This window comes from Selaginella moellendorffii, unplaced genomic scaffold (assembly GCF_000143415.4).
Source record: "Selaginella moellendorffii unplaced genomic scaffold, v1.0 SELMOscaffold_7, whole genome shotgun sequence".
NCBI lineage: Eukaryota > Viridiplantae > Streptophyta > Lycopodiopsida > Selaginellales > Selaginellaceae > Selaginella > Selaginella moellendorffii.
This window is the reverse complement of record NW_003314268.1, coordinates 66,499-91,617: the sequence shown is the minus strand read 5'-3', so window position 1 is coordinate 91,617 and position 25,119 is coordinate 66,499. Positions and strand designations below refer to the sequence as shown.

Genomic DNA, 25,119 nt, shown 5'->3' with positions numbered 1-25,119 from the left:
GCCGAGGCTTGCGACTGCACCACTTCCGGAGGAAGTTCCAAGTCTTCCAGTTCCCATCCTCCTTCCTCCTCGCCCTCGGCTCCAGGACCAGCTCTTCCGGCCTCCTCCAGGTCTTCGGCCTCGGCAGCTCCAGCTTGAGCATCTCCGCTGGGTATGACGAGCTCGTCGCCCCAAGCATCCGGGGCGTTTTCTTCTTCTTGGTCTACCACCCCCGGCTCAGCAAAGGCGCCTTCGAAGAAGCCTTTGCTGATCAGGAGCAAAGGCCAGTTGTTGTCACGGAGGATTGGGCTCGGCGGCAGTAGCAGCTTCGACGTCTCGAGTTTCGGAATCTGTGGAACCTTATCACCCAGCTCAGTGGCCAAACGCTCCGCCACCTCATCGAGACCATGAACTTTAGCCGCTGCATAGGCAAGAGGAAGGTGTCCCGATTTCTCAAGTAGCTTCACTCGCTCTTCGACGTCGCCCAGGTACAAGGCGTTGTGGAAGCATCCCATCACGTCGTTCCTCATCTCTGCGATCTTGAGCATCTTGGACAGCTTCTCCAAGTTACCAGTTATCAAGTAGAGGAACGACAGCCTCTCAAAGTTCTTCGTCCGCTGGTAAGCGTACTCCACAATCTCATGGTTTCCCTGTCGCAAAGCCTCCACTCCGAGCCTGTACCAGTAATCCTTCTCGTCGATTTCCTTTGCTGACACGACTGCCACTTCGATGTTGCCGCACTCGATAGCCAGATTGAACCTCGTCCTCTCATCCTTGACAAAGTGCAAGGCCACCTCTGGAAATCCTTTCTGCTGGAGGTACGAGATGATCGCCTGTCCACAAAGTTGGGAGCTTCTGATCATCTCCAAAACTCGGTCATAACGCTTCTGAATCAATGCAAGCTTGAACGTAAACTCTGTAGTGTCGATGGTGATCGTCCTCACTTTTCCATCCCTGTCGAGACAGTAAACCTTGTCTCCAGCAACTCGAGTGATGTAAATGGGAACGTCCAGAGTCATGATGGTGCCGCTGTCTCCATTTGGAAGGCAGTACTTGATATGATTCAACGTCGTATAGATGAACACTCCTGTTTCGTCCCATGCAGCACTCTTGATACGAATTGTCTCGTGAACACTGCACTTAAGAGCTAGCTTCTTCGTTGCCATGACGATACTATGCTTGCTCACTAAAGCAACAGCCTCCATATCCTGTGACCACACCACGTACTTCACCTGCGGGCTGTTGATCTCTCCCAAAATCGACTTTTGCTGGATGTCGAACAAGATCACCTTGTCATCTGAGCGACAGAGAAGAGTTCCTGTTCCCGCATAGAAGATTGCATCTACTGTTGGTGCCGGAGCGTCGACTTTCTTCGAGAGCTCGTTCCGGAGATTCCTGACTACAATCAAGTTGTGAGCCTTATCTAGAACTGCAAACCGGTTCCTGGCCACGAAAACAGCCGATGATCCACTGCCTTTCTTTGCTTCTTGAGTATCGTTCTTGCCAATGCTGTCCTTCGATATGACGTACAACTCGTAAGAACCGTTGTCAACGTCGGAGCACAAGAGCACGGCATTCTCCGCTGGATTGTAAGACATAGTTCTCGGTGCTTGGTTCATCCCAGTAGATCCAGGCCTCCGGATGGCGATCAGGGGGTTGTCCTTCCCGGTGGCAAAATCGTAAGTCCTCAAATGTCTTTCTTTGACGTAGTACAGCACCCCTCCACTGACTGTATACGCCGGCCTCTCCCTTTCCAGCTTAAACACGATCATGCCGCTGTCATGTCCCGCTGCGAGTAGATTCATCTCAGGGTGGCCCGAAAGAATCCAGAAACGGTCGTGCTCTCTCCTGAAAGTATGCACGCCAGATCGCTTCGACATGTCCCAGATCCGAATGGTCTTGTCCTCCGAGTTCGAGACGATAATGTCCTGGCGAGCGTGGAACATGACGCAGGAGACGTTGTTTACGTGACCTCGTAAGGTGTCCACCTCCCAAGCCTTCGTATCTAGAAAATGGAAAAAACAAAGAAATTTTAGAAAGCAAGAGAGATAAAAAAGGAGAACAATGGGCTTACCATTCATCCTCCACAACTTGACTTGTCGATCATCAGCTCCAGAGACAATGAGAGGCAAGCTCGGATGGAAGGAAGCCCAGTTGACACCCCTGTCATGGCCTTCAAGCACATACTTGACAACCGCATCACCGCCACCAAACAGATCGCTGTTCATCTGAGTGAGCCTCAGAAGATCCTCGGCCGGAGAAACAGTCTTCTTGCGTAGAGCACTGATATCCCACACACGAACAGTCTGATCCAGCGACGCCGAAACCACGAGATCCTCCTTGACGTGGAACGAGGCACACATCACGTAGTGATTGTGGCCTGTGAGCACGGAGATACACGTCCGGGACTGCCAGTTCCAGATCCTGATAGTCTGATCGTCGCTGGCGCTCACGATCCAAGGATACTCTTGATGGAACTGGACTGTCCGGATGTAATCCAAATGGCCCAGCAGCGTGAACAGGCATCTCCTCGTCTTGTAGTTCCACACCTTGATCTTGTAGTCATCACCTTAAAAAGAAGGGATCCTTTCAGCAGCGACTCAGGAAAGCAAAGAAATCGGTCGATCGAACAAAATGTCGATCGATCGGTGAGGAAAGCAAGGAAATCTTACCTCCCGAGACGAAAAGTGGCTGAGATCTGTGGAAGTGGACGCCGCGAACCGGCCCATCGTGCTCGTCGAAGCGATCTATCAGCGATCCCATCCGGTAATCCCATAGCTGGATGACGCCGCTGTGGAGACTGGCCAAGATCCATGGCCGCCGGGGATGGAAGCTCAAGCCCTTGACGCGATTGCTCTTGGTCTCGAATTTCGTCAGCATCTTCGATCTAGCGCGGCTTCGATCTGCGCACTCCCGCAGCTAGAGAACTGACCTAGGGCGCCCGAATCTCAGCTCGAGCGCGCTCCACCTAGATCCAGCGCTTCCAGGGCGCAAACCCTTGCCTCGAAATTTAGACGGCCAGAGATGGGGACAATCCAACGGCAAACAAAACTTTTACATTTGATTTCAACTATTTTACTTTTACCAAAGGATAGTGTCATACGCGGAGCTTAAGAGGAATTCCATGCTTAATCTCGACTTGCAAGCGCGGAGCTTGGCCATGGCATCGTTCTCCAATTGTCTTACTCGTTCTCTCGAGATTCCACAGCTGATAGATCGCAAATCGTGAAGAAAAAACTCCAAACTTTAGACGAAGAGAGCTTACCTTCTACCAATTTCGTGCCTTGAGAGTGGCGATGTCTGGTTGGGATGGAGGCCAAAGCGTTTTCTGATAACTTCGCGTTCTCGAGCATCTAGCTTTGATTCCAGAAGTCGATCCAATTCTTCCTGAGAATCATACAAAATGAGAACTATTGCTTGAAAGTAAGCGTTTTTACCTTCACAGCATCTCTTTCCGCCATCAGCCATGGCTGATTCTCCACGTTTTGATCAACGATAAACTGTGCATTGAATGTGAAGTGACCATATGATCTAAGGGAAAAAAGTCCAATTGCTACTTACGTCCTCGAGAGGATCCCCTTCTTCAAAGCAGCGTTTGTTGGCTACATGTCGATCTAAGGATGTTAGCCTGTAGTTGCTTGCCTGAAATACTATTGGTAAACGCAGAAAAGACGAGGCATGTCTAAACCTGAAGGGCGATTTCGATCCTGGCCCTCGGCAGCTTAAGGACTTGCATCATAGTCTAGAACAAAATATAAAGGAACTGGAAAATTGCTTGACCGTAAAAGAGTAAACTTTACCTCGACTGACACTGGCCTGTCGTCAACTTGTCTGTTCCTCAGCTGATTGATCTTTCGGATGGCTTCACAGAGATGGAATGGATATCTCACGCATTTCCCTCGCTTGTCCAAAGATCGGATCATTGCCTGCGTGAAAAAAACCAAACCATAGTCCTCTAAGTTCTCCGAGGTATCTAAGCACCAGAAAAGGATCTACTTACTTGAAAGATCCACCAGTACGCATATGTAGAGAATTTGAAGCCTCGGCTCACGTCGAACTTCTCAAGCCCGTGGATGAGTCCAAGAGTACCTTCCTGCTTCAGCGTAGAGCTGTTCTTACGTTTGAAATTGCAAAACTTGGACGAGGAAACGGAATCACCACCTGAATCAGATCGCCAATCTCAACTCCCATGTTCTCGTAGCGCCTTGCAATTGCGACGACGAGCCTGAGATTGGACAGGATCATCCGCTTCCTCGCGGCACCGCCTTGGCTCAAAATCAGTGTCACTTGCTTCACAGGCAACCCCGACGCTGTCGCCAATTGGTGCATGGAAGGCTCGTAACCAAGTTTGGAGATCAGCCTGGAAGGAAGTAAAAGTATGCTAGTGAGTGAGAGAAAAAATGAAAAACAGCCAAGTCCAACCTCTCTTGTTCCTTCACCAATTCACCAGCCATACGTATTTTCTCCCACAAATCAAGCTGCTCCTCGTTCGTCATGTCATGCGGCTCAGCGTTTTTAAGAAACGAATCCACGAAGCCTTTCATGGATCTCTCCGTTTTCACGCCTTTAGTCCTTCTTCGTCGAGTTGGAACACTAGCATTTTTGCTTGAGTTGTTCCCCAAGCCTTCCTCCCTGGAAGAAGTACTCGTCGTGGTCTCGCCCCTTTGCTCCTTGGCAGCAAGCCTTCGTTGCCTTGCTCCAGGCCGTCCCGATCTCACAACCTTGGGATTGCTAGATTCCTCCATCTCGCTATCACCCTCTCTCGAAGAAGACCACTCTACCTCTTGCCTGAAAGACCACCGCGCTTCTAGCAAAATCCTCTCGAGAGAAGGAAGCCTGCCCCCAGATTCTATCCACCATTGCTGTGCATTCTCATCCAAGCAAGGCTTCTCTTCCAGCACGCCCTCTGCCAGTCTCGTCGCCACCGAAATATTTCGATGCTGCTGCTCTACTCCGGCCGGCCCAATCGCGGCCTCCATTGTGCTCTTAGTCATCTTGTGGATGAGTTCGCCATCGCTGCGCTGCATTGCGCATCGGCAAGATCCCATCTCCAAGATCCCTGTCCCTGTTCCTGACGAGGAAGCGTGAGCTTCCGCCCGGCGCGTCGACCTGTGGCATCTCGATTCGCTGATCTTCGAGGGAGTCGCGAGCATACCTAATTTCACGGCGGTGCTCGCCGCTGACATCGCTGTTCTTCGTCTTCCTCCCCCTAGGGGTTTTGGGGTTTGGACAAACAATTCAAAACACCATATCTTAAAGCCAACGGTCCAGATGCTCTGTGCCAACGGCCCAGATCAAGCACATCTGAACCGTCGGATTGGAAGTTTAAGCTGCTTGTAGAGATTTAGGGTTCTTGAGGCTATACATGTTAGCGAGGAGGATGAATGCCGCAGAATCTCTCGGCCCCAGGCTTAGATCTAGCACGGATTTCGTGGCGCCACTGCCACACACCAGATCCCTGTGGTTTCTCGAGGCTCCGATCAAGCATACGTACTCCAGGACGTGTGGAACAAAGGGCATGTTCGTCACAAGCTCCTCCGCTTCCTCCAAGAATCCCGCCCGCGCTAGAAGATCGACAATGCAGCAGTAGTGCTGCCTCTGGGGCGCGATCTGGAAATCCGTGACCATGCAAGCGAAACAGCGGCGGCCAATCGTCCTCCCGACATAGCTGCAGCACGCCAGGATCGACACGAAGCTCGCGGCGTCCGGATCTTCGCTGCTCTTCATCGAATCGAAGGCTTTGATTGCGCAGGAGTGCTCGCCCATGGAAGAATACGCCGATAGCAGCGTCGACCACGAGATTGTGTCGCGCTCTGGCATCCGGAAGAAGAATCCAGTGACGCGATCGCGATGTTTCCCCTGTGCGATCGCCCCCAGCATCGCGTTCCAGGAGACGATGTTCCTCTGCGGCATTTGATAGAACAAGGGCTCCACTCTCTCCAATTGCCCGCATTGGGCATATACGCCCAGCATCGTGTTCCACGCCACCACGTCAGGCTCCCACGTCATCATGTCCTGGAAAAGCCGCTCCGCCAGCTCAGCATAGCCGTGGAGCGAGTAAGCCGCCAGCAAGGCGTTCCATGACACGCTGTCACGTTCCGGCATCGCGTCAAATGCTGACTTGGCCTCTTCCAGGTGCCCGTTCTGGGCATATGCTACAAGCATAGCATTCCACGTCACCATGCTCTTCTCGGGCATTTTGTTAAACATGCTCCTGGCATCTGCAAGATTCCCTTTCTGGGAACTTCCCGACAGGAGAATATTACACGTGACCAGATTGAGAAAAGGAGACGTCCTAATAATATGCTTGGCATCTTCCAGATTCCCTTTCTGGGCATATGCCGAGGACATGGTGTTACACGACATTAGATTCCGCATTGGCATGTCTTCAAACAAACGCCGTGCCACCTCAGTCTTGCCAGCTTGGACAAATCCCGTCAGCAGCGAGTTCCACGTCACGACGTCGCGCTCCGCCATGTCATCAAACATCTTCTTCGCTTCTTGCAAATACCCGTTCTGGGCATATGTCGTCAGCATTGCGTTTTGCGTCACAACGTTGTGCTCTGGAACTCTATCAAACATAAACTTTGCCTCTTCTAGATTAGATTCTTGGGCATATGCCGACAGCATGGCAGTCCACGCAAACAAATTCCTCTGCGGCATATCCTCGAACAAACCTCTTGCGAGCAGCAAATCCCCTCTTTGAGCATATGCCGTAAGAAGCACAGTCCACGATATGACATTGCGCTCGGGCAAATAATCAAACAAGCAACGTGCCACGTGGATGTGGCCCTCTTGCGTGTACGCCGCCAGCATGGAATTCCACGTCACGATATTCCAGAGTGGCATTCGAGCGAACAGAATCTCGGCCTGCTGCAGTTGCCCATTCTGGGCATATGCTGCGAGCATGGCAGTCCACGCAAACAAGTTCTTCCCGGGCATCGCAATGAATATCCCCTCCGCATCGTCAATGTAGCCATTGTGCGCATAGGCTGATAGCATAAACACCCACGAGAAGCTGTCCTTGCTTGGCCCGATCCTGTCAAAAATCTCTCGAGCCTTGTCAATCCGTCCAAAGTTTCCAAACAGTTCTATCAGCTTGTTGAGAACCAACACGTCGTTGTCTCGGTAGTCGATGCGCGCTTCGATCCGAACAGCTGTGGAGAAATCTCTACACGACTCAATCAGAGAAACAAGCCTGCGGTGATCACACATTTATGATACACTTATTAATTAGATCTATTTTCATTTTTCGTAACTTTACAAAAGAACCAAAACTGTCCGCAAAACATATAGAAAATGGAAAAACAAAAGAATCAAAACCGTATAGAAATCATCTCTGGAAAAAGAAAAATACCAAACAAAAGCCATATGAGTCAAAGATCTATCAAAAGAAATCCAAAGCTTACGTACCCGAACAAAGAACGCGAACTATGAGCTAGAGCTCATAGTCTCTCACACCTGGAAACTGTGGAGTATAGACTCAAAAGTGATCTTGGAGAGCTTCTTCACTGCTAGGCCAAGGAGATTTGACGCGGCATGTACCTCTGCTCGCCCGGTTTGTCTTTCGAATTCCGCTGCCAGCGTCCCACGGCCTTGCCACAAGAGTTCCCTACGAAGTTCCTGGGCCTGTTGTCCAAAACTCCATTTGCGTTTGAAGCCTCGTCCAAAACCCCGCTCGGAGAGCCTTTCGGTGACAGCTTTGGAGCTTCGGCGTCCAAGTTCTGGTCGTTGTTGATAGGCCAGACCTTCGTGTTTTTACTTCGCTTGCCGGTTCTGTCGTGCTTAAAGTTTGCGTCGGTGTTTCTCCGCTCCACAGCCGTGGCCCATCCTAGATCGCAATCACACAAGTTAGCAACATCTAAGAAGGAAGCAACGTAACTTACTTTCAGAGAGAAAGCTTGCCAGCAGCTTGGAAGAGAAGGATGGCGACGTCGCATGGAGATCCACAAGGCACGGCTTTGTGTCCACTGCAGCACCGTCTTCCGTATTGTCACTGTCCACCGCTGGTCTTAGAGCCACAGCACTAAGCTTGGGCGGAAAAGTTCCATCGTCCTCGACCATGCTCCGAGAGTTTTCCGCACCACTTTGATCTCCAACTTTGCCGACGGGCTTCCAAACCTTTAGAGGTGGTGTTGGCTTGGCCCAGCTTGCCTGTCTGCCTTCCAAGATTTCGGGAGTCGAAGACTTGCTCATCAGATTGCTCTCTTCCGATATAGAGCACGGACGTCGTACGTGCCCCTCCAGCGGCACACTTAATGATCCAACCAGCAAAGTATGGCCACTCTCAGCTTCCGCCGAACCCACGGGAACACTTACTTCCTGGTCATCATCTTTTGTTCTGCTTGGTTGGCTGGCTTTCCTCGTCCAGACGACACGACCATTGGATCCCTTCACAATACCTCTGTACACCCCAGCAAGTTTCTTGCGATAGTGCTGCTGGTATGGATCAATTCTTGTCGAGTGCTGCGTTCTTCTCGGCCGGAAATAAGCTTGATATGAGCTATCACCCGTCCGATAAGTTGCAGCAGAGGAAAAGTTTGTGCGTCTTCGATCCTTGATGACTCTCCCGATATTTTGATCCACAAAGTTGTCGTCTTTCAATGCCGCTTCGACCTGACCTTGATCCTCCTCATGTAGCATTTCTATACTGTTCTCCATCACCGTCTTCTCTTCAGAAGAAGTTTCCCAAGTAGCCGCTTGGTTGTCCCTCAGCAGAACAAGGAAGCCATTCTCATCTGTGACTTCGGTGACAGGCCCCTCCCCATTATCCACCGCAAACGGATAATCCTCGTCGTCACCCGTTCTTGGAGTATTCACCTCTTCATCGCCCAGATCAATGTCAGCATTTGGAGGCTGATCCACTCCCTTGCGCCCCTTCTGCTTGTTTCTCTTCTGACGTTTTCTTTCCAGATCTTTAGCTCGCCTGTAAAAGAAAATTACGTTATGAAAATTTCAAGCGCAATCCACGAAGATGCTTACTTGCGCTGGGCGGCTTCCTCCTCTTCAACAAGAGCTTTCTCGCAGCGCAACGCTTCGACGTTCTTTTCCGCCATCCACGCTTTCAGCTGAGAGAAAGAGAAGCTTAGATTCTATCATATGCATCTTGCAAAAAAATTTACCAGTTTCTGTTCGACGAGAAAACTCATAGAAGCCACCACATTTTTATCTTCGAGTCCAATTTTTTCCGCATCGCCGTGATATACAAAACGCTGAACAGCTATTGACGTCCCTCCGCACAAGAACGTCCCTTCGCTTGCATCATCGAGTGTTTTAAGAAGCTTTTCCGACGGTATTGGAAATAAAGAAGTTTTGTTCTGTACAAGTTCCTGCAACAGAAAAGAAATGAATATAAAACCAGGTGATAAGCATAGAATCACTTACGAGAAGGACTGTCCCTGCCTTCATGTAGGCAGGAGGATAAGGCTGCAGGCCAGGGTGTTGAACAAACGATGCTAAGGCTTGAAAGGCTGACGTTCCAGACAGATTCTGCAAAAACAAAGTATAAGGCGGTTTCGCAATAAAGAGATCTATAATCACCTCAATTCCCATATTTTTGAATGAAATGACTTCACTGGATTCTTCAGCTGTAAGCTGGAAGTTACGCACGCGTTAGTTCAACACTTTCATACAATTGTGCATACATACCTTATCCCAATACGCAGCTAACTGTGACCTTTCATGCCGCAAATCCTGTTACACCAAACCAGATTTCAGTAAATACCACAGCTAAAAACCAAACAGCTCTTACCTTATCATCAATCAGCGAACGACGATGTAATCGTATGTGCCTGCGATAATTCAGCGTGGAACAGAACTCGCGGGAGCACTTCTCACACTTCTTCATCTGCGGCTTCGGCAACAATGGCCACCCAGGAATCTCTGTGACAGATCAAACCGATGTTAGAACCAGGAAACTAAAAGAAAAGGTGAAAAGCAATACATACCATTAACTTTTGCGGCAGCCTGAGCAAAAGCCACAACAGCCTGAGGAACTTTGAGTGAATGCAACCGGTCGCTGGCCTGGAAACCTTTCGCCAAATTCTCGCTTCCCTTGAAAACATCGCTAAGATGAAATCCTCGCTCCTTGTTCCCAGCGTCATCCGACTTGAAGCTCTTCGCCGACTTATCACCGCGATGCCCAGTTACCTCGGACTCTTTCCTCTTGGCCTCCGCAGAGTCGGACCTCTTCCTATATGCTTTTCCCACACCCTTGGACGCATTGGAGCCTCCCCCCTCCTCGACCGAGGGAACAATGTTGCACTGTGTCGTGGAATTCGAAGTTTTCACCTTCTTCTCGTCGTCAAAACCCTTCACCGAACTAGCAGCCTTCTCGCTATCTACAGCACCAGCGCCTGGCGATTCCAAAACCTCCGCGAGACCTATGTCCTGCTCTACATCTACCTCCTGTTCGTCGTAACTACCATCGCCCTCCGGGATTGTAATCACGAAATCGTCGCTCTTCTCCATCGCCTCCACCTCCACATCGTGCTCGAAATCCATCGCCGCTCCTCCGGCCGAGAGGGAATTGCTAGCAGCAGCAGCTGCCGCCTCGCAGATTTCCGGGAGAATGCCTACCGAGAAGGAGATTGCGATGCGTCTTTCCTAGATCTCTGTTCCCTGGGCGATAGATCCGGCGTCTGGATCCCTGCGCGCGTCGCCTGTTCGTGGAAGTCTTCTAGGTCACACTGACCTAAGCTCTCAAACCTAATCTCAAGAACAAAATAGCAAAATACAGTCGATTTCCCTCCAATTTTGCCGAGCACGATTCTTGGCCTCTCTGGATCTCGGAAGAGCAGCGCAGCGATGGATCTACCACAAGTCAGAAAGAAAAATCTCTCATATCGGACAAGATTGGCCGCTTGTCCTGTTTCACCGTAACCGACATAGGCAAAGATCGATCAATCGCCTCGAAATCTCGCTCGCCGGGCAATATTTCGCGGAGATCGATCGAGAATGGGAGCGAATCGAGACGCAAGAGCTCGGGACCTCTAGATCGCGGCAGAGCTTCCGTCCCAAAGAGCCCTAGATTCGGGAGCAACCGTTGGATCTAGACGGATTCAAACAACACGCGCTCCGAGCCGTTGATCTCAAGCAGTAAAGAGAGGAAAAAGAGAAAGAAATTTTCAAACACTTTCCCACGTAGAGCTGTGTGTGTAGAAGAAGGGTTTTGGGGGTTTATTTAGGTCGGCCGGATGGATCGCGACGACGACGATGACGACGTCGATCCAGCGCCAGCAGCTCCGGCAAGATTCCAGCAGCAGCAACGAGATTGGAGTGCCTGGAGCATCGATGCGATCGAGCTCCTCTTGCAGGCATTCCTCAGGTATCTGGGAGCGTTTGTGGATTTTCTCGATAGGATCATCAGCTATTTCGAGGCGCCTCGCGAGGGAGAAAGAAGAGCGGGCCGGGAGCAGCAGCAGCGGCAGCAACAACAACAACAGGGAAGCAGCGTATGGATGCGCGTTCTCCAGTGGCTGGGCAGTGGCGTCAGGAATCTTCCCCAGGACCGAAGCTCGCTATGGATGCCCAGCGTCGCGATGCTACTCGTGTGCTTCGTATTTCTAGGTGAGGAAAAGAAAAAGTAGGCTAGATCTCCTTTGCTTTGCTTTAATCACCACTGGTTTGACAATGCAGGCTTTAGAACGGGCTTTCGACTCTTTAGAATCGTGGAAGTTGTCCAAGAACAAGTAGAACCCGAGAAAACACCGTCCAAGCGGCTCCTGCTACCAGATGGGAGGTACATAGCTTACAGAGAGCTAGGGGTCAGTGTAGAAAAATCCAAGCACTCTGGATTAGTGGTACGGGGATTAACAGCTTTTAGAGAGACAGGTACCATGTCCTTTTGTGCGCCTTTTCTCTCCAACTTGTGCTAACATATGATTTTTTTTGTAGGCATTCCCGGACTGAACGATTCTTTGCTGGAACAGTTTCAAGTTTGTCTGATCACATACGACTTGCCGGGATTCGGGCTGAGTGATCCTAATCCCAATAGAACATTTAACTCTTCCGCACAGGACATGGAACTCATTGCCAACGCACTGAGACTCGGCGAGAGGTTTTGGTTGCTGGTACATCCTGGTGGCGGTCCCTATGCGTGGGCAGCAATCAGATATATTCCAGAGCGACTATCAGGTGTGATCTCTGCTTTCTGCATTATCTAGAAAGGTAAAAGCCTGAAAGAGTTGATGCGAATTTTTGAACCTGGCTTGTTTTGCATGCACAGGTGTTGTGATGCTGGCTCCAGTTGGAAACCCGTCTAAGGCCGGGGACGTGAGTGAGATCGAGGAAGATGGAACTGATTCTGAGGAACTGTCGTCCGGATGGAGGTTCCTAGCACGAGTTCTTGGAATTGGCCGATTTTTTCCCATTCGAAAGGAGTTGAAGAAGAAGATAACAAAGATACACAAAGGATTGTATACGACTGTAGCTGACAAGGTAAGGAAAGGAGTTTCTGTTTTCAGTTTTCAGTTAAGCCATGATGCGTGTCTTTCAGGAACAAGTTTTGTTCGAGCAGAGGGAATTTATAAATTTTTGGGAGCAAAACCTTCGCTACACAGCGCCAGACGCAGTCCCGAGAGCAGCAGCAGCGCCTAAACCGCCAGCGGCTGAGAGACGGAGCCACCCTGATTTTAGCAAATTTTTCAAGATCAGGCTCAAGTTTCCTTCAGTGCCAGTGCGTCCAGCGTTCCGACTTGTGAAGAGCTTCATAATGTGGTGGTGGCCGAGACAAACTAAGAAGGAGCCAACGGATGATGCTGCTGTTGCTCCTGATGCTGCCGCCAGCTTTGGAACGCCGTTGCCTCCAAATCTACTGAGTGAGACTTGGGAAGCCTTCAAACTCAAGCTCGGCTTAGTCGTGGTGCTGCTGGTGATCTCGCTCTTGGTCCTCAGATAACGCACGCACACCTCTCTAGAGCCGAGGTATGGTTTAACACCTCTCATTTGTTCGCTTCGCTGTATAAAATATAGATGTCTGACACTCGAGTCTTTGTCCCGTCATCTTTTACGTTTTATCTTTTCTGCTTGCAGCAGAGACAGACAGACACTGATGCCTCACTCCGAGACAAGAGTCGTATCAGAGGACCAAATTACACCTACGGATTGTTTTAAGCTGTCACCAGAAAGGTACTTGAACCGCAAGTTAATTTCTCACACTTCTTTTCCCTTCTGTAGGAGATAACGCAAGAATCTACCGCAAACATAATCTTGACTCGAGGATTGGCGCGAGACCGTCAGAAGGGATGGTGTTTATAAAGGTCACGACGAGTTTTCTGATCTTTTGTGGTAGGCACGCTGGAGTCGTGGGCTGCTAGCTATTTACCGTACAAAAGCCAGAGACTTCTAAGGTGCCTTAACGAATATCCACCACCTCCTTTCTCTTCAGAGAACTGGTACGTTGTGCCTTGTATCTTCTGAGTTTCTCCTTTGTGCGAGTAGCAGCCATGTCGAAAGACAGTGTGAAGCTCTTGAACATCTGGCCGAGTATGTTTGGCTTGAGAGTCCACTATGCGCTGGATCTGAAAGGGGTGTCCTACGAATACCAGGAGGAGAGTTTGTCCAACAAGAGCAAGGAGCTTCTCGAGGCAAATCCAATCTACGCTAAGATTCCGGTTCTCATCCACAACGGCAAGCCTATCTGCGAGTCTCTCGTCATCGTCGACTACATTGACAGTGTGTGGCCCGGTTCTCACAAGCTCCTCCCGGAAGATCCATACGAAAAGGCTGTGGCTCGCTTCTGGGCAGACTTTGGTGACAAAAAGGTAAACTTGTTGCTTCTTCCGGGTTGATCAAAACCAGATTTTTCCTTACCAACAGCTCTATGACGCCGGGAACCAACTCATACAAGCTATGGGGGAGGAGCACAAGAAAGCCGGCGAGGACTTCAAGTGGGCTCTGATGAAAATCGATGAAGCTCTCGGCACCATCGCTCCAGGCAAGCCTTTCTTTGGTGGCGACGCTATGAACTTTGCAGATGTTGGTCTGGCTCCATTCATCTGCCGGTTCAAAGGCTACCAGAAAGTGGGAGGATTCGTGCTTCCAGGCCCGGAAGAATGGCCCAATCTCTACAAGTGGGTGGACGCTGTAAATTCCGTGGACGCGATCAAGAAATCCACTCCAAGCCCAGACGAGGTTGCTGAATTCGCTGAGGTTCTCAGGAAGCGAGTTCTCGGGGCTGCCTAAAACACGGACGGTTTTCAAGATATGTACTGTTTTCGATTCATCATTTCGATGCGTAAACAATAAAAAGTATTTCAAATAAACAACGTCTCTGACTAGAAATCCAGACGGTCCTTCGGGGTTCTTGCTTCAGAAATTTCGTCGAACGGCAACTTTTTACTACCGTCTGTGTGTTACGATTAGCCTTTTTATTAAAATTTTATCCTTTAAATTCTCCTTATATGTTTATGGAACCTTCTGTTTAGAAATATACATATAACAACTATAAACTAAAAGTATAGAAATAGTAAGGGAAGCTAACACTTTGTTACTATATGATTAAACAAACCTTCTCCAGAAATCTTTTATTCATTGCTGAATGTTCTTTTAAAGATTAATTCTTGCCTAAATTATAACATTTCATTATTTTGTATTTCTTTGTCAATATAAACTTTTTATTACCTCAAATATGCATACATCTATATATGGCAAAGCCTTTTGTGTATAACAAATACTTACCCCATTGCTATTGTTTTCATATTTATTAGTTTAAACTTTTACTACTTAATAATCCTAGTTTTATATATTTAACAAACTAGCTTAAGTCAAGTTCATTTTTATAAAGATATATATTAAAGATATATGTTATAATTTTTTTTATTTTCTTATATAAATATTATTTTATTTATAAAGGTTAAGAAAACATTAAGAATTGCCACTTTTGACGAGCTCTACCTCTGAAATGAATATTTTTAATGGTGTATTTATTTTAATTAATATTTAACTTTCATTATTAATTTTTTAAAATAAGTGTGTTAAGAATTATTATTTTTTAAAAATACTTCTCAAGCTTTAATCTTTGTAATAACTACACTTTTACTATCTAATTCTTCTTACTCTATATTTCATACTCCATATTCCATGTTTCTACCATCTAATCTCATTTCAAGTTTTTCTATGTTTTGCCAAATATATTTGGAGGAAATTGTAAAAATGAAAAAAAAACAAAAACATCATTCAATTATATACATAAAAGAGGCTAATAATTCAATTGTTAAGTTTCTAAATTAGCTTGGAGTTTATATTTACACTAAAATACTTAATTCACACATAATTTAACTTTGTGTAAACCATAAAGAAATTAAATACCTTTAAATTTAAGGGTAACTCATATTTGGTAGCTTGCATGAATTAAATATGATCAATTCGTGATGGCAGTTGGGTTTGAAGTAACTTGAAGCAGTGTTTAATTTTGATTACTGCCTTTAATAAATATTTAGATGCAAAAATCTTTAAAAGTTTTCTTTTATCTAATAGTATCACCTTGCCATTACTTTTTTTCAAAATAGAGAGAGCAAAAGAAATATGTTAAAGCAAGAATATTACTATAAAGACATATCTCATTATTGTAAGTGTAAGTGTTTATATTATAATTCATTGCTTTTGAAAGGATTTTATCCACTACAACATGATTTACAATAATAATTATATATTTTCTCTTTTGATTCAATTATTACCAAATTGTTTTACCTATATGAAGACAATGGAAGAAAAATCAATAGTTTTCAACTCAAATTTTTATTATTACTTCCACTCAAAGTTCTTGAAACAATATATAAATTGATTGTAGGGCTTTGAAGTGTTAAACTCTTGAATATCCCTTCATAGAGAAATAAAAGACCTTGAGAAGATTATATAAAAATAAAGAGTACAAAGTATGCTAGTTATGAAAAAAAAAATCTTGAAAAGAACAATAGAAGCACATTTGTTACAAAACTAGAAAGTGACAGAAAAAAAAATACATCAAACTTTGAAAAGTTTTATTTACTTAATGGATTATACTATTATCATTATAGCATCACCTGACACAATATTTATCTCACAGTTCTGAGTTGTAAAATGAAACACTAGTTCTCTTTCTTTTCTCTATAGTCTACTAGTAACAGTTTCAAGTTTGTCTGATCACATACGACTTGCCGGGATTCGGGCTGAGTGATCCTAATCCCAATAGAACATTTAACTCTTCCGCACAGGACATGGAACTCATTGCCAACGCACTGAGACTCGGCGAGAGGTTTTGGTTGCTGGTACATCCTGGTGGCGGTCCCTATGCGTGGGCAGCAATCAGATATATTCCAGAGCGACTATCAGGTGTGATCTCTGCTTTCTGCATTATCTAGAAAGGTAAAAGCCTGAAAGAGTTGATGCGAATTTTTGAACCTGGCTTGTTTTGCATGCACAGGTGTTGTGATGCTGGCTCCAGTTGGAAACCCGTCTAAGGCCGGGGACGTGAGTGAGATCGAGGAAGATGGAACTGATTCTGAGGAACTGTCGTCCGGATGGAGGTTCCTAGCACGAGTTCTTGGAATTGGCCGATTTTTTCCCATTCGAAAGGAGTTGAAGAAGAAGATAACAAAGATACACAAAGGATTGTATACGACTGTAGCTGACAAGGTAAGGAAAGGAGTTTCTGTTTTCAGTTTTCAGTTAAGCCATGATGCGTGTCTTTCAGGAACAAGTTTTGTTCGAGCAGAGGGAATTTATAAATTTTTGGGAGCAAAACCTACGCTACACAGCGCCAGACGCAGTCCCGAGAGCAGCAGCAGCGCCTAAACCGCCAGCGGCTGAGAGACGGAGCCACCCTGATTTTAGCAAGTTTTTCAAGATCAGGCTCAAGTTTCCTTCAGTGCCAGTGCGTCCAGCTTTCCGACTTGTGAAGAGCTTCATAATGTGGTGGTGGCCGAGACAAACTAAGAAGGAGCCAACGGATGATGCTGCTGTTGCTCCTGATCCTGCCGTCAGCTTTGGAACGCCGTTGCCTCCAAATCTACTGAGTGAGACTTGGGAAGCCTTCAAACTCAAGCTCGGCTTAGTCGTGGTGCTGCTGGTGATCTCGCTCTTGGTCCTCAGATAACGCACGCACACCTCTCTAGAGCCGAGGTATGGTTTAACACCTCTCATTTGTTCGCTTCGCTGTATAAAATATAGATGTCTGACACTCGAGTCTTTGTCCCGTCATCTTTTACGTTTTATCTTTTCTGCTTGCAGCAGAGACAGACAGACACTGATGCCTCACTCCGAGACAAGAGTCGTATCAGAGGACCAAATTACACCTACGGATTGTTTTAAGCTGTCACCAGAAAGGTACTTGAACCGCAAGTTAATTTCTCACACTTCTTTTCCCTTCTGTAGGAGATAACGCAAGAATCTACCGCAAACATAATCTTGACTCGAGGATTGGCGCGAGACCGTCAGAAGGGTTGGTGTTTATAGAGGTCACGACAAGTTTTCTGATCTTTTGTGGCAGGCACGCTGGAGTCGTGGGCTGCTAACTATTTACCCGTACAAAAGCCTCTAACTTAGAGACTTCTAAGGTGCCTTAACGAATATCCACCGGCGGCATATATCTTCAGAGAACTGGTACGTTGTGCCTTGTATTTTCTGAGTTTCTCTTTTGTGCGAGTAGTAGCCATGTCGAAAGACAGTGTGAAGCTCTTGAACTTCTGGCCGAGTATGTTTGGCTTGAGAGTCCACTATGCGCTGGATCTGAAAGGGGTGTCCTACGATTACCAGGAGGAGAGTTTGTCCAACAAGAGCAAGGAGCTTCTCGAGGCAAATCCAATCTATACGAAGATTCCGGTTCTCATCCACAACGGCAAGCCTATCTGCGAGTCTCTTGTCATCGTCGACTACATTGACAGTGTGTGGCCCGGTTCTCACAAGCTCCTCCCGGAAGATCCATACGAAAAGGCTGTGGCTCGCTTCTGGGCAGACTTTGGTGACAAAAAGGTAAACTTGTTGCTTCTTCCGGGTTGATCAAAACCAGATTTTTCCTTACCAACAGCTCCATGACGCTGGGGACCGACTCATACGAGCTATGGGGGAGGAGCACAAGAAAGCCGGCGAGGACTTCAAGTGGGCTCTGATGAAAATCGATGAAGCTCTCGGCACCATCGCTCCAGGCAAGCCTTTCTTTGGCGGCGATGCTATGAACTTTGCAGATGTTGGTCTGGCTCCATTCATCTGCTGGTTCAAAGGCTACCAGAAAGTGGGAGGATTCGTGCTTCCAGGCCCGGAAGAATGGCCCAATCTCTACAAGTGGGTGGACGCTGTAAATTCCGTGGACGCGATCAAGATATCCACTCCAAGCGATGACAAGGTTACTGAATCCGTTGAGCATTACAGGAAGAGTGTTACCGGGGCTGCCTAAAACACGGACGGTTTTCAAGACAGGTTGCGTAAATAAAGCATCTTGCTCCAGAAATTTCGTCGAATGGAAGATTAGCCTTTTTATTAAAATATTATCTTTTAAATTCTCCTTTCATGTTTATGGAAGCTTCTGTTTAGAAATATGTTTTACAAATTTACAGAAAACAAGTATAAACTAAAAGTATAGAAATAGTAATGAGAAGCTAATGCTTTGTTACTATATGATTAAACAAACACTTTTGAGAAATCTTTTATTCATTGCTGAATGTTCTTTTAAAGACTAATTCTTGCCTAAATTATAACATTTCATAATTTTGAATTTTCATTATTTCTTTGTCAGTATAAACTTTTTATTACCGCAAATGTGCATATATAGCAAAGCCTTTTAAATACTTACCCCATTCTTTTCATATTTATTAGATAAATTTTTTACTACCTAATAATCCTAGTTTTATATATTTAAAAAAACTAAATCATGTTGTGAGTGCTTGGAATATGGAAAGGGGATACAGAAAATGTGCATATCAATTAGCCCAAAAACCTTATTTTATATATAGGAGCGAGTGGTCCGGATTGAAATCAATCCAATGGCTACCAAAATCTACTACGCTAATATTAGTATACAACATCATAGCCGTACACTTGGCCCTCACATCATCCCCTCCTCTCGGAATAATGGAAGACCATCAGGGTTCTCTTGTAGATGAGCCGGGATCTGGAAGAACGTCAGGAGGCGGCATCGGCAGATCCGTGGGTGGTATTAACTCCTCCTGATCCCTTTGTACGAAGCGTTTCAGCTGTTGCACATGCACAATCTCTGGAGGATCGGCTTGCTGAATGTCATGCCGAACCTCATAAACTTGTGGTCCAACTTGCCACAACACCCGATACGGCCCTTTCCACTACACAAGAAGCCCCTTTAAGTTAGATAAACCACATACCGTAAGATGGGGAAAACGGACTAACACCAAATCATCCACTTTGTACTTCGCAGGTGGACAATAACGGGAGTTGTAGTGCCGTTGTTGTCCCATTTGTATGCGGCCTAAGTGTTCGGCAGACTCTGCTCAGATAAGTGGAAGAATGCTCATCAAATATTAATCCCATGACCTAGCATCGGGAGCTCATGGCAATCCCGAAGGTAAACCCAGCTCCGTTAGTAATATTGGATCATGACCATATAGAAGTTTATATGGTGAAGCACCAACAGAACTCTACACCTCTGTGACATAGGCATACGAAAGAGATGGCAAATAACCATCCCAATCCGAATGCTGAAAGTTCACATATTTCACAATCATCCCTTTGAATGTCCGAACGAGCCGTTCCACCAGACCGTCTGATTGTGGATGATAAGCACTCGTGAAAGTGTGGCGTATCCCCAACCGAGACGTCAAAACATGAAATACCTCAGCCATAAATGCAAGACCATTATCCGAAAGAATCCGCTTTGGACAAGAATGCTTGAACACCACTTGATTGAGGAGGAAGTATCCAACAGCAATTGCAGAGGCGCTAGCAAGAGCACCAACTTCCACCCAACGAGTCAAGTAGTCAAAAGCAATAATAACATACTCATTGCCAACAGTCAACCGTGGAAAAGGTCCTATAAGATCAAATGCCACCAACTCAAATAGACGGGAAATTGCAATTGACTCCAACCGTCCTTCTGTAGCACAAAGGGGAGTATTACGAGCTTAGCACCAAACGCAGCTACGCACATACCGGATAACATCACGTCGCATCTCCGGCCAATAGAAAGACCTGCACAGCTTCTCGGTCACACAACAATGTCCCATATGCCCACATAGAATAGGAGAATCATGGTAGGCATGGAGAAATTGTGGAATAAAGATAGAAGGCACCACCAGCTGTAAATGATCATCAGGATCCGTCCCCACAAAATAAAGAAGACCATCTTTAAGGTGATATTGAGAATGTAAATGCTGGAAAGGCAAGTCATCATCAAGTGATAGGATTCTCAAACACATCTTGAAGCCTTCAAATCCACAGCTCAATCTTTTGAGCCTCGCGAACCTCATCAAGAGAAGGTAGATCTTGCTCTGCGCCTTGTGGACACTGAACGTCAAGTATAGCAACTGCCGATGGCATAGAATCCTCGTCTAGAAAATCCATAGATGCTGGAACAATAGGCTCATCAGAAACATGAGAAAAAAGTGGAGAAGGAAGAGGAGCTCGAGAAAGGGCATCAGCATCAGCCATAAAACTCCCTGGGCGATGAACAACATCAAAATCTTATATTTGAAGCTTCAAAGCCCACCGCACAGTACGACCAACCAAGTTCTTCCGCTTCATCAATGAAGTAACGGCAATATGGTCACCTTCAAGTAATGTCTGAGAACCATGTAGATATGCATGAAGTTTCTCGAAACCCCAAACTACTGCTAAACACTCCTTCTCTGTCGTGGAGTAGTTCACCTTTGCTGGTTGTAACGTACGGCTTATATACGCCAAGGTCTCCACCCAGGAAGTGGAGGTCGCCAATCCGGAAAGCACCGACAACGCCGATAAGTATGACCAACTTCATCACACGCCCAGCAACGAATATCACGGCCACGACCATGTCCTCGCTCTTGTCTTTGGACTCGAGTAGCAGCAGCATCAACCTCCATTGGAACAGGACCATCATTCATAGGAAGTGGAGCTGAAGGACATGTAGCGAGAAGTGGAAGAGGTGACGTTTCATAATGTTGTGTCAAGCGAAGAGCATCGTCAAGGGTGGCAGGAGCAAGTGCATGCACAAGTTCGACAAGATCTTGACGAAGTGCTGGCCACAACATTCCTAGCTTGATCCGCTCCGACATATTGGGCTCCGCACGAAGCAAAAGACTTCAGAAACGAATGCCAAATTGCATCACTGACTCAGATGGCCCTTAGTGAAGACAATGCAATTGTTGAAAGGCATCATCATAATCGTTGGCATGTTCGAATGCACGTTTGAAGACATCCAGAAGAACATTCCAATCCCCATGAGTGGCTGCGCTCAATCCATTGTACCACTGCAATGCCATCCCTTGGAGACATGTGGGGAACTCACGCAAACGTCGAGCATCATCCCAAGAATGATATGTGGCAATCACCGTGAAGTGATCAAACCAATAGTACACATCATCCCCAGGATTCCCACGAAAGAACTCCGGCCGAACGTAAGGATTGGCATCAAGAGCAGGAGGAGTTGGACCACGTGCCGTGAATGCCGCCATCAATTGAGTTTGGTTGTTCAATTGCAAGCATATAGCATCAAGCAATTGAACCAACTGCTGCTCTAGAGTCAAAGGAGGAGATTGCTGATCTGCCATGAAGATGAACGAAAAAGAAAGAACAAAAGAAGAGAAATGACAAAAAGCTGGAAGGAAATGGTAGATCTAGACAATGCAAAAAGCTAGATCTAAACCAAAATCCTGAAAGGAAAGAACAAAATAAAGGAAATGGAAAAAGTTAGATCTAAACGATGCAAAAGCTAGATCTAAACCGAAATCCCAAATCCAAGCACTCCCCAGGGACAATCAAAGGTGCCCCTCAACTCCACCAATGTGAGTGCATGGAATATGAAAAGGGAATACAGAAATGTGCATATCCATTAGCCCAAAAACCCTAGCTTATATATAAGAGCGAGTGGTCCGGATTGAAACCAATCCGATGGCTACCAAAATCTCACTACACTAATATTAGTATACGGCATTGTAGCCGTACACTTGGCCCTCACAATATCATATAGTATAAATAGGAAAAATATTAAATATATCTGTCAATTTTATTGCAAAATCAAACCTTCATGAGTAAGTGGTCCTATCAAGATCTCTCTTGTCAATCTAATAGGTGAGTCTTAAACACCATGGAAGTCCAAGATGTGATATTGTGGGGTTTGCTCATTGCACCCACAGTCAGCTAGACAATGTGCTGTTGCTTGTCACAATGCAACACGGAGTTGGAGTGGTCATCTCAGCTTGTAATATTTACTGGCAATGATCCAAGGCCAAGAGCATTGGACCGCTGGCCTGGATGATGATGCTTACAGGTTACAACAATCTTATACTTTTTACCGTAACTGCTGATACCAAGTTGGTCTCCTGCTGATGTTTAGTGCTCCTTAGTTGACCTCATTCTAATAATAATCCTTGTCATAGCCATCCAAAAATTCATCAGCACCAACGAGAGAGTTTTGGGGAACAGCCCTTAGTTGATTGATTGAGCTGCGAAACGTGATCACACAAAAGGGCTCATTTTTTGGGTTAGAGTATATTCATGCTTATCTTCCAAACTGCTGGTGTGGACAAATATGCCCAAGCCGGGCATCAAGGGGCTGCGCTTCTTTTGTTCAAGGCTGTCATCAAAGTGCTCATGGCGTGTTCCAGACCCTAGGAGCCATCTCAGGGGATTGTGAGGTAAACACGCTGGTGAGCATGGTGGAAGCTTGCTTGATGCCAAGGTGGGTGGAGCATTGTAATCTTGACTTGCTCCAGGTACCAGCACTGCAAGGCTGACATTCTCGACCTCTTCCACTGGATGCTGCTTGAATCTCACTCTCGGGATTGTTCTCAACACTTGAAGCTCTAGAGCGATCTACCAAAGCTTGATGCAAAGTGGGATGACCACCCTGAACTATGCTGTTGGGAGCCTCAGCAGCATCATGTCCCTGTTCTTAAAATTTCGAGCATCTATGAGAGCTTATAGTCTCAACAAGCCAGGGAGAAGATTGTTGCAAAAGCAAAGGCAATCTAGGGTTCTTACACTCCTAATTACATACTTTTAGCTTTTTTAATATCATAAATGTTCCTACTTTGTTGGTGATTGAGCTCTTTTAATATTATAAACATTCCTACTATGTTGGTGATAAAAGGAGGAAGAAGAGTTGATGATCCCAATCTAGTTATAATGCTGGTGATGATAGGAAGAAGACTCAATGGTCCATAAGGCAACATTCTTCATTTTAGTCACAAATCCATTGTAAGTGAAATGAGTTGAACATTCCAAGACACTAGTAGTTGACCACAAGGAAATCTACCTCAGAAATAATGCTTTACACCAAGACCTTGATGCCATAGCAAATACCTACTAAAGGAACAATGCAATTAGCAAAGGTTTTGAGCACAATGGAGGAGCTTAGTGCTTGCATTGGTTGTGAGAAAATCTTAAGGAAAATAACTCACTTCCTTTTCCTCATAGTTTACATTAATCAATTTATCAACCCCTTTAGTTTCATCACCATCATTATCTTTTATGACATTGACACGAGATCTCATTTTATGCTTGTTGAGACATTCTAAAGATTTATGTTCTACTTCTCCACAATAGAAGCAATTACCTACACTACCTATTCCGTTGGAAGTAGGTTTGCAGGTTGTTGTTGCTTGTACTCACTAGGAGGAATATAGGGCCTAGGACCAAAAGAAGTTATTAGTGGTTGCATGTTTATAAGCCTCTAGAGCAAAACCTTCCTTCCACCCATTCATTTTATTTATTTCTAAAGTTTTTATTTTTGTTTGAGGTGCTGATATTGCTCCATGAGCAACTAAAGGCAACTTGTTGTGTTGCTTCCTTACACTCTAGATACATATTTGGTTTAAACTTTAAAACCTCATTGTTAAAAAGTGAAAACCTTTTAAAAAATAACTTTGAGCATCTTTGTCATTCATATTTGCAATTATAATACACTTTTGAGTAAATACATTAATATAGTGAATAAAGTTTTCATGTTGCTTTAACCACCGTAGTTCTATATGAAGTTTTAGACCAAAATTATCTAGTAAATATTCTTTTCGGATACAAGACCACATCTTAATCTAACTTCTAGTCTGCCCTTTTTCAACACACTAATTTTTGGCATGATCAATAGGAAAGGACTGGATGCATGTAACTTTTATTTGATCATCTATATCTATATCGTAGACCCAGTCTTCCATACCTATAAAATTGGGTGGTTTTAGAGGTTTGAACTTTAAAATTTGTGCAATTAGAGGCAATTGTAAAACTTCATTATCCTTCAAACATAAAAAGGAGTTTGATTGTTCAGGTTTAACTAATTTAGTTGCTTTTACTTCTTTCTTTTCTTGTTTTCCTTCTTTAATTTACAAACTTCTTTTTTGCAAATTCTCAATTATAATGTTTTGAGTTGTATGCTATTGTGCAACATCATGCCTAAGCTTTTCCTCTTTTAACTCGGCCTTAGCTTCATTTGTAGCATCTTTAGCAGTTTCCTCCTCTCAATTCACTTATTTAGAGGTTTTAATGTCATCAACATGGTTCCATTTTGCCATCTCACCAACTGCATATATGTCTTTATCAATAACTAAACATACATACAATATCTTTATTGAATAGTGCAATCTAAGTAATCTTACATAGGTTGTTATGGATTTATTAGTAAATTTTCTACATATGCAGCTTTAAAAACTCCAATAAATGTTAGATACGTATTATTAAGACAATTCCTTTGATACCAAATGTAATACATATAAATTTGGAGTTAAACTCCAAATCTGTTATATTATAAACTAAGGTTCTGGAATACACTTAGTATCTCCTATGAGCACTAGCTCTTGGTATCTAACTTTTGCATACAAAATGGTGTTAAATTGTGTTTAGCACAATTTCAACATACCAATAGCTTAACTTAAGGATGTGGCTACCTGACCAACTAAAATAGCATGGAACTTAAGTTTAAGCTCAAGCTAAATTTAAAAACAAAGAATAACACATCCTAGTGGGAGTTAAACTAATGTCTCAAGTGGTTAATTATTCTTTTAACCA

General features: G+C 45.4%; 8 protein-coding genes across 10 annotated transcripts in view; 4 read left to right on the top strand and 4 right to left on the bottom strand.

Annotated features, from left to right (window-relative positions):
- Window positions 1–2,985, bottom strand: part of LOC9652206 (coatomer subunit alpha-1) — a 4,182-nt gene extending 1,197 nt beyond the window's left edge. Inside the window, exons 1-3 of the mRNA XM_024671176.1 lie at window positions 2,652–2,985; window positions 2,054–2,548; window positions 4–1,984 (exon numbers count right to left, since the gene is read on the bottom strand). Of these exons, the coding sequence (XP_024526944.1) occupies window positions 4–1,984; window positions 2,054–2,548; window positions 2,652–2,859 (2,684 nt within the window). The 5' untranslated portion in view covers window positions 2,860–2,985. The remainder of the gene's footprint in view (window positions 1–3; window positions 1,985–2,053; window positions 2,549–2,651) is intronic.
- A 34-nt stretch (window positions 2,986–3,019) lies between these two features.
- LOC9652205 (RNA polymerase sigma factor SigA2) lies at window positions 3,020–5,297 on the bottom strand. Its single transcript, XM_002966068.2, has 9 exons — window positions 4,402–5,297; window positions 4,141–4,339; window positions 3,980–4,072; window positions 3,780–3,905; window positions 3,668–3,721; window positions 3,541–3,621; window positions 3,417–3,479; window positions 3,245–3,366; window positions 3,020–3,187 (listed from the first exon to the last, which is right to left on the bottom strand). Exons 1-9 carry the CDS (start codon window positions 5,163–5,165, stop codon window positions 3,061–3,063), a joined length of 1,629 nt encoding a protein of 542 aa, XP_002966114.2. The 5' UTR covers window positions 5,166–5,297; the 3' UTR covers window positions 3,020–3,060.
- A 7-nt stretch (window positions 5,298–5,304) lies between these two features.
- LOC112345106 (pentatricopeptide repeat-containing protein At4g02750-like) lies at window positions 5,305–7,194 on the bottom strand. Its single transcript, XM_024671175.1, has one exon. It carries the CDS (start codon window positions 7,192–7,194, stop codon window positions 5,305–5,307), a length of 1,890 nt encoding a protein of 629 aa, XP_024526943.1.
- Window positions 7,195–7,197: 3 nt separating this feature from the next.
- Window positions 7,198–10,986, bottom strand: LOC9652683. The gene is made up of 10 exons (XM_002966067.2): window positions 9,927–10,986; window positions 9,731–9,861; window positions 9,628–9,672; window positions 9,520–9,573; window positions 9,364–9,468; window positions 9,102–9,308; window positions 8,962–9,047; window positions 7,866–8,905; window positions 7,393–7,810; window positions 7,198–7,318 (listed from the first exon to the last, which is right to left on the bottom strand). Exons 1-9 carry the CDS (start codon window positions 10,480–10,482, stop codon window positions 7,494–7,496), a joined length of 2,541 nt encoding a protein of 846 aa, XP_002966113.1. The 5' UTR covers window positions 10,483–10,986; the 3' UTR covers window positions 7,198–7,318; window positions 7,393–7,493.
- Window positions 10,987–11,153: 167 nt separating this feature from the next.
- On the top strand, window positions 11,154–13,390 carry LOC112345173. Of its 3 annotated transcripts, none has more exons than XR_002991971.1 (7): window positions 11,154–11,547; window positions 11,617–11,811; window positions 11,875–12,114; window positions 12,206–12,417; window positions 12,476–12,903; window positions 13,015–13,107; window positions 13,156–13,390. XR_002991971.1 is itself a non-coding variant. In XM_024671420.1 (5 exons), exons 1-5 carry the CDS (start codon window positions 11,175–11,177, stop codon window positions 12,875–12,877), a joined length of 1,422 nt encoding a protein of 473 aa, XP_024527188.1. In that variant the 5' UTR covers window positions 11,154–11,174; the 3' UTR covers window positions 12,878–12,971. The 3 variants fall into 3 exon arrangements, 1 of the variants encoding a protein (XP_024527188.1); XR_002991970.1 differs by having other exon boundaries at window positions 13,012–13,107; XM_024671420.1 differs by lacking the exons at window positions 13,015–13,107; window positions 13,156–13,390 and having other exon boundaries at window positions 12,476–12,971.
- Window positions 13,337–14,243, top strand: LOC9652682 (glutathione S-transferase U19). Its single transcript, XM_002966402.2, has 2 exons — window positions 13,337–13,742; window positions 13,798–14,243. Exons 1-2 carry the CDS (start codon window positions 13,425–13,427, stop codon window positions 14,161–14,163), a joined length of 684 nt encoding a protein of 227 aa, XP_002966448.1. The 5' UTR covers window positions 13,337–13,424; the 3' UTR covers window positions 14,164–14,243.
- Window positions 14,244–16,097: 1,854 nt separating this feature from the next.
- Window positions 16,098–17,147, top strand: LOC112345180. Its single transcript, XM_024671442.1, has 3 exons — window positions 16,098–16,290; window positions 16,382–16,593; window positions 16,652–17,147. Exons 1-3 carry the CDS (start codon window positions 16,176–16,178, stop codon window positions 17,051–17,053), a joined length of 729 nt encoding a protein of 242 aa, XP_024527210.1. The 5' UTR covers window positions 16,098–16,175; the 3' UTR covers window positions 17,054–17,147.
- A 420-nt stretch (window positions 17,148–17,567) lies between these two features.
- Window positions 17,568–18,529, top strand: LOC9652681 (glutathione S-transferase U20). Its single transcript, XM_002966401.2, has 2 exons — window positions 17,568–17,928; window positions 17,984–18,529. Exons 1-2 carry the CDS (start codon window positions 17,611–17,613, stop codon window positions 18,347–18,349), a joined length of 684 nt encoding a protein of 227 aa, XP_002966447.1. The 5' UTR covers window positions 17,568–17,610; the 3' UTR covers window positions 18,350–18,529.
- The last annotated feature ends 6,590 nt before the right edge of the window (window positions 18,530–25,119 follow it).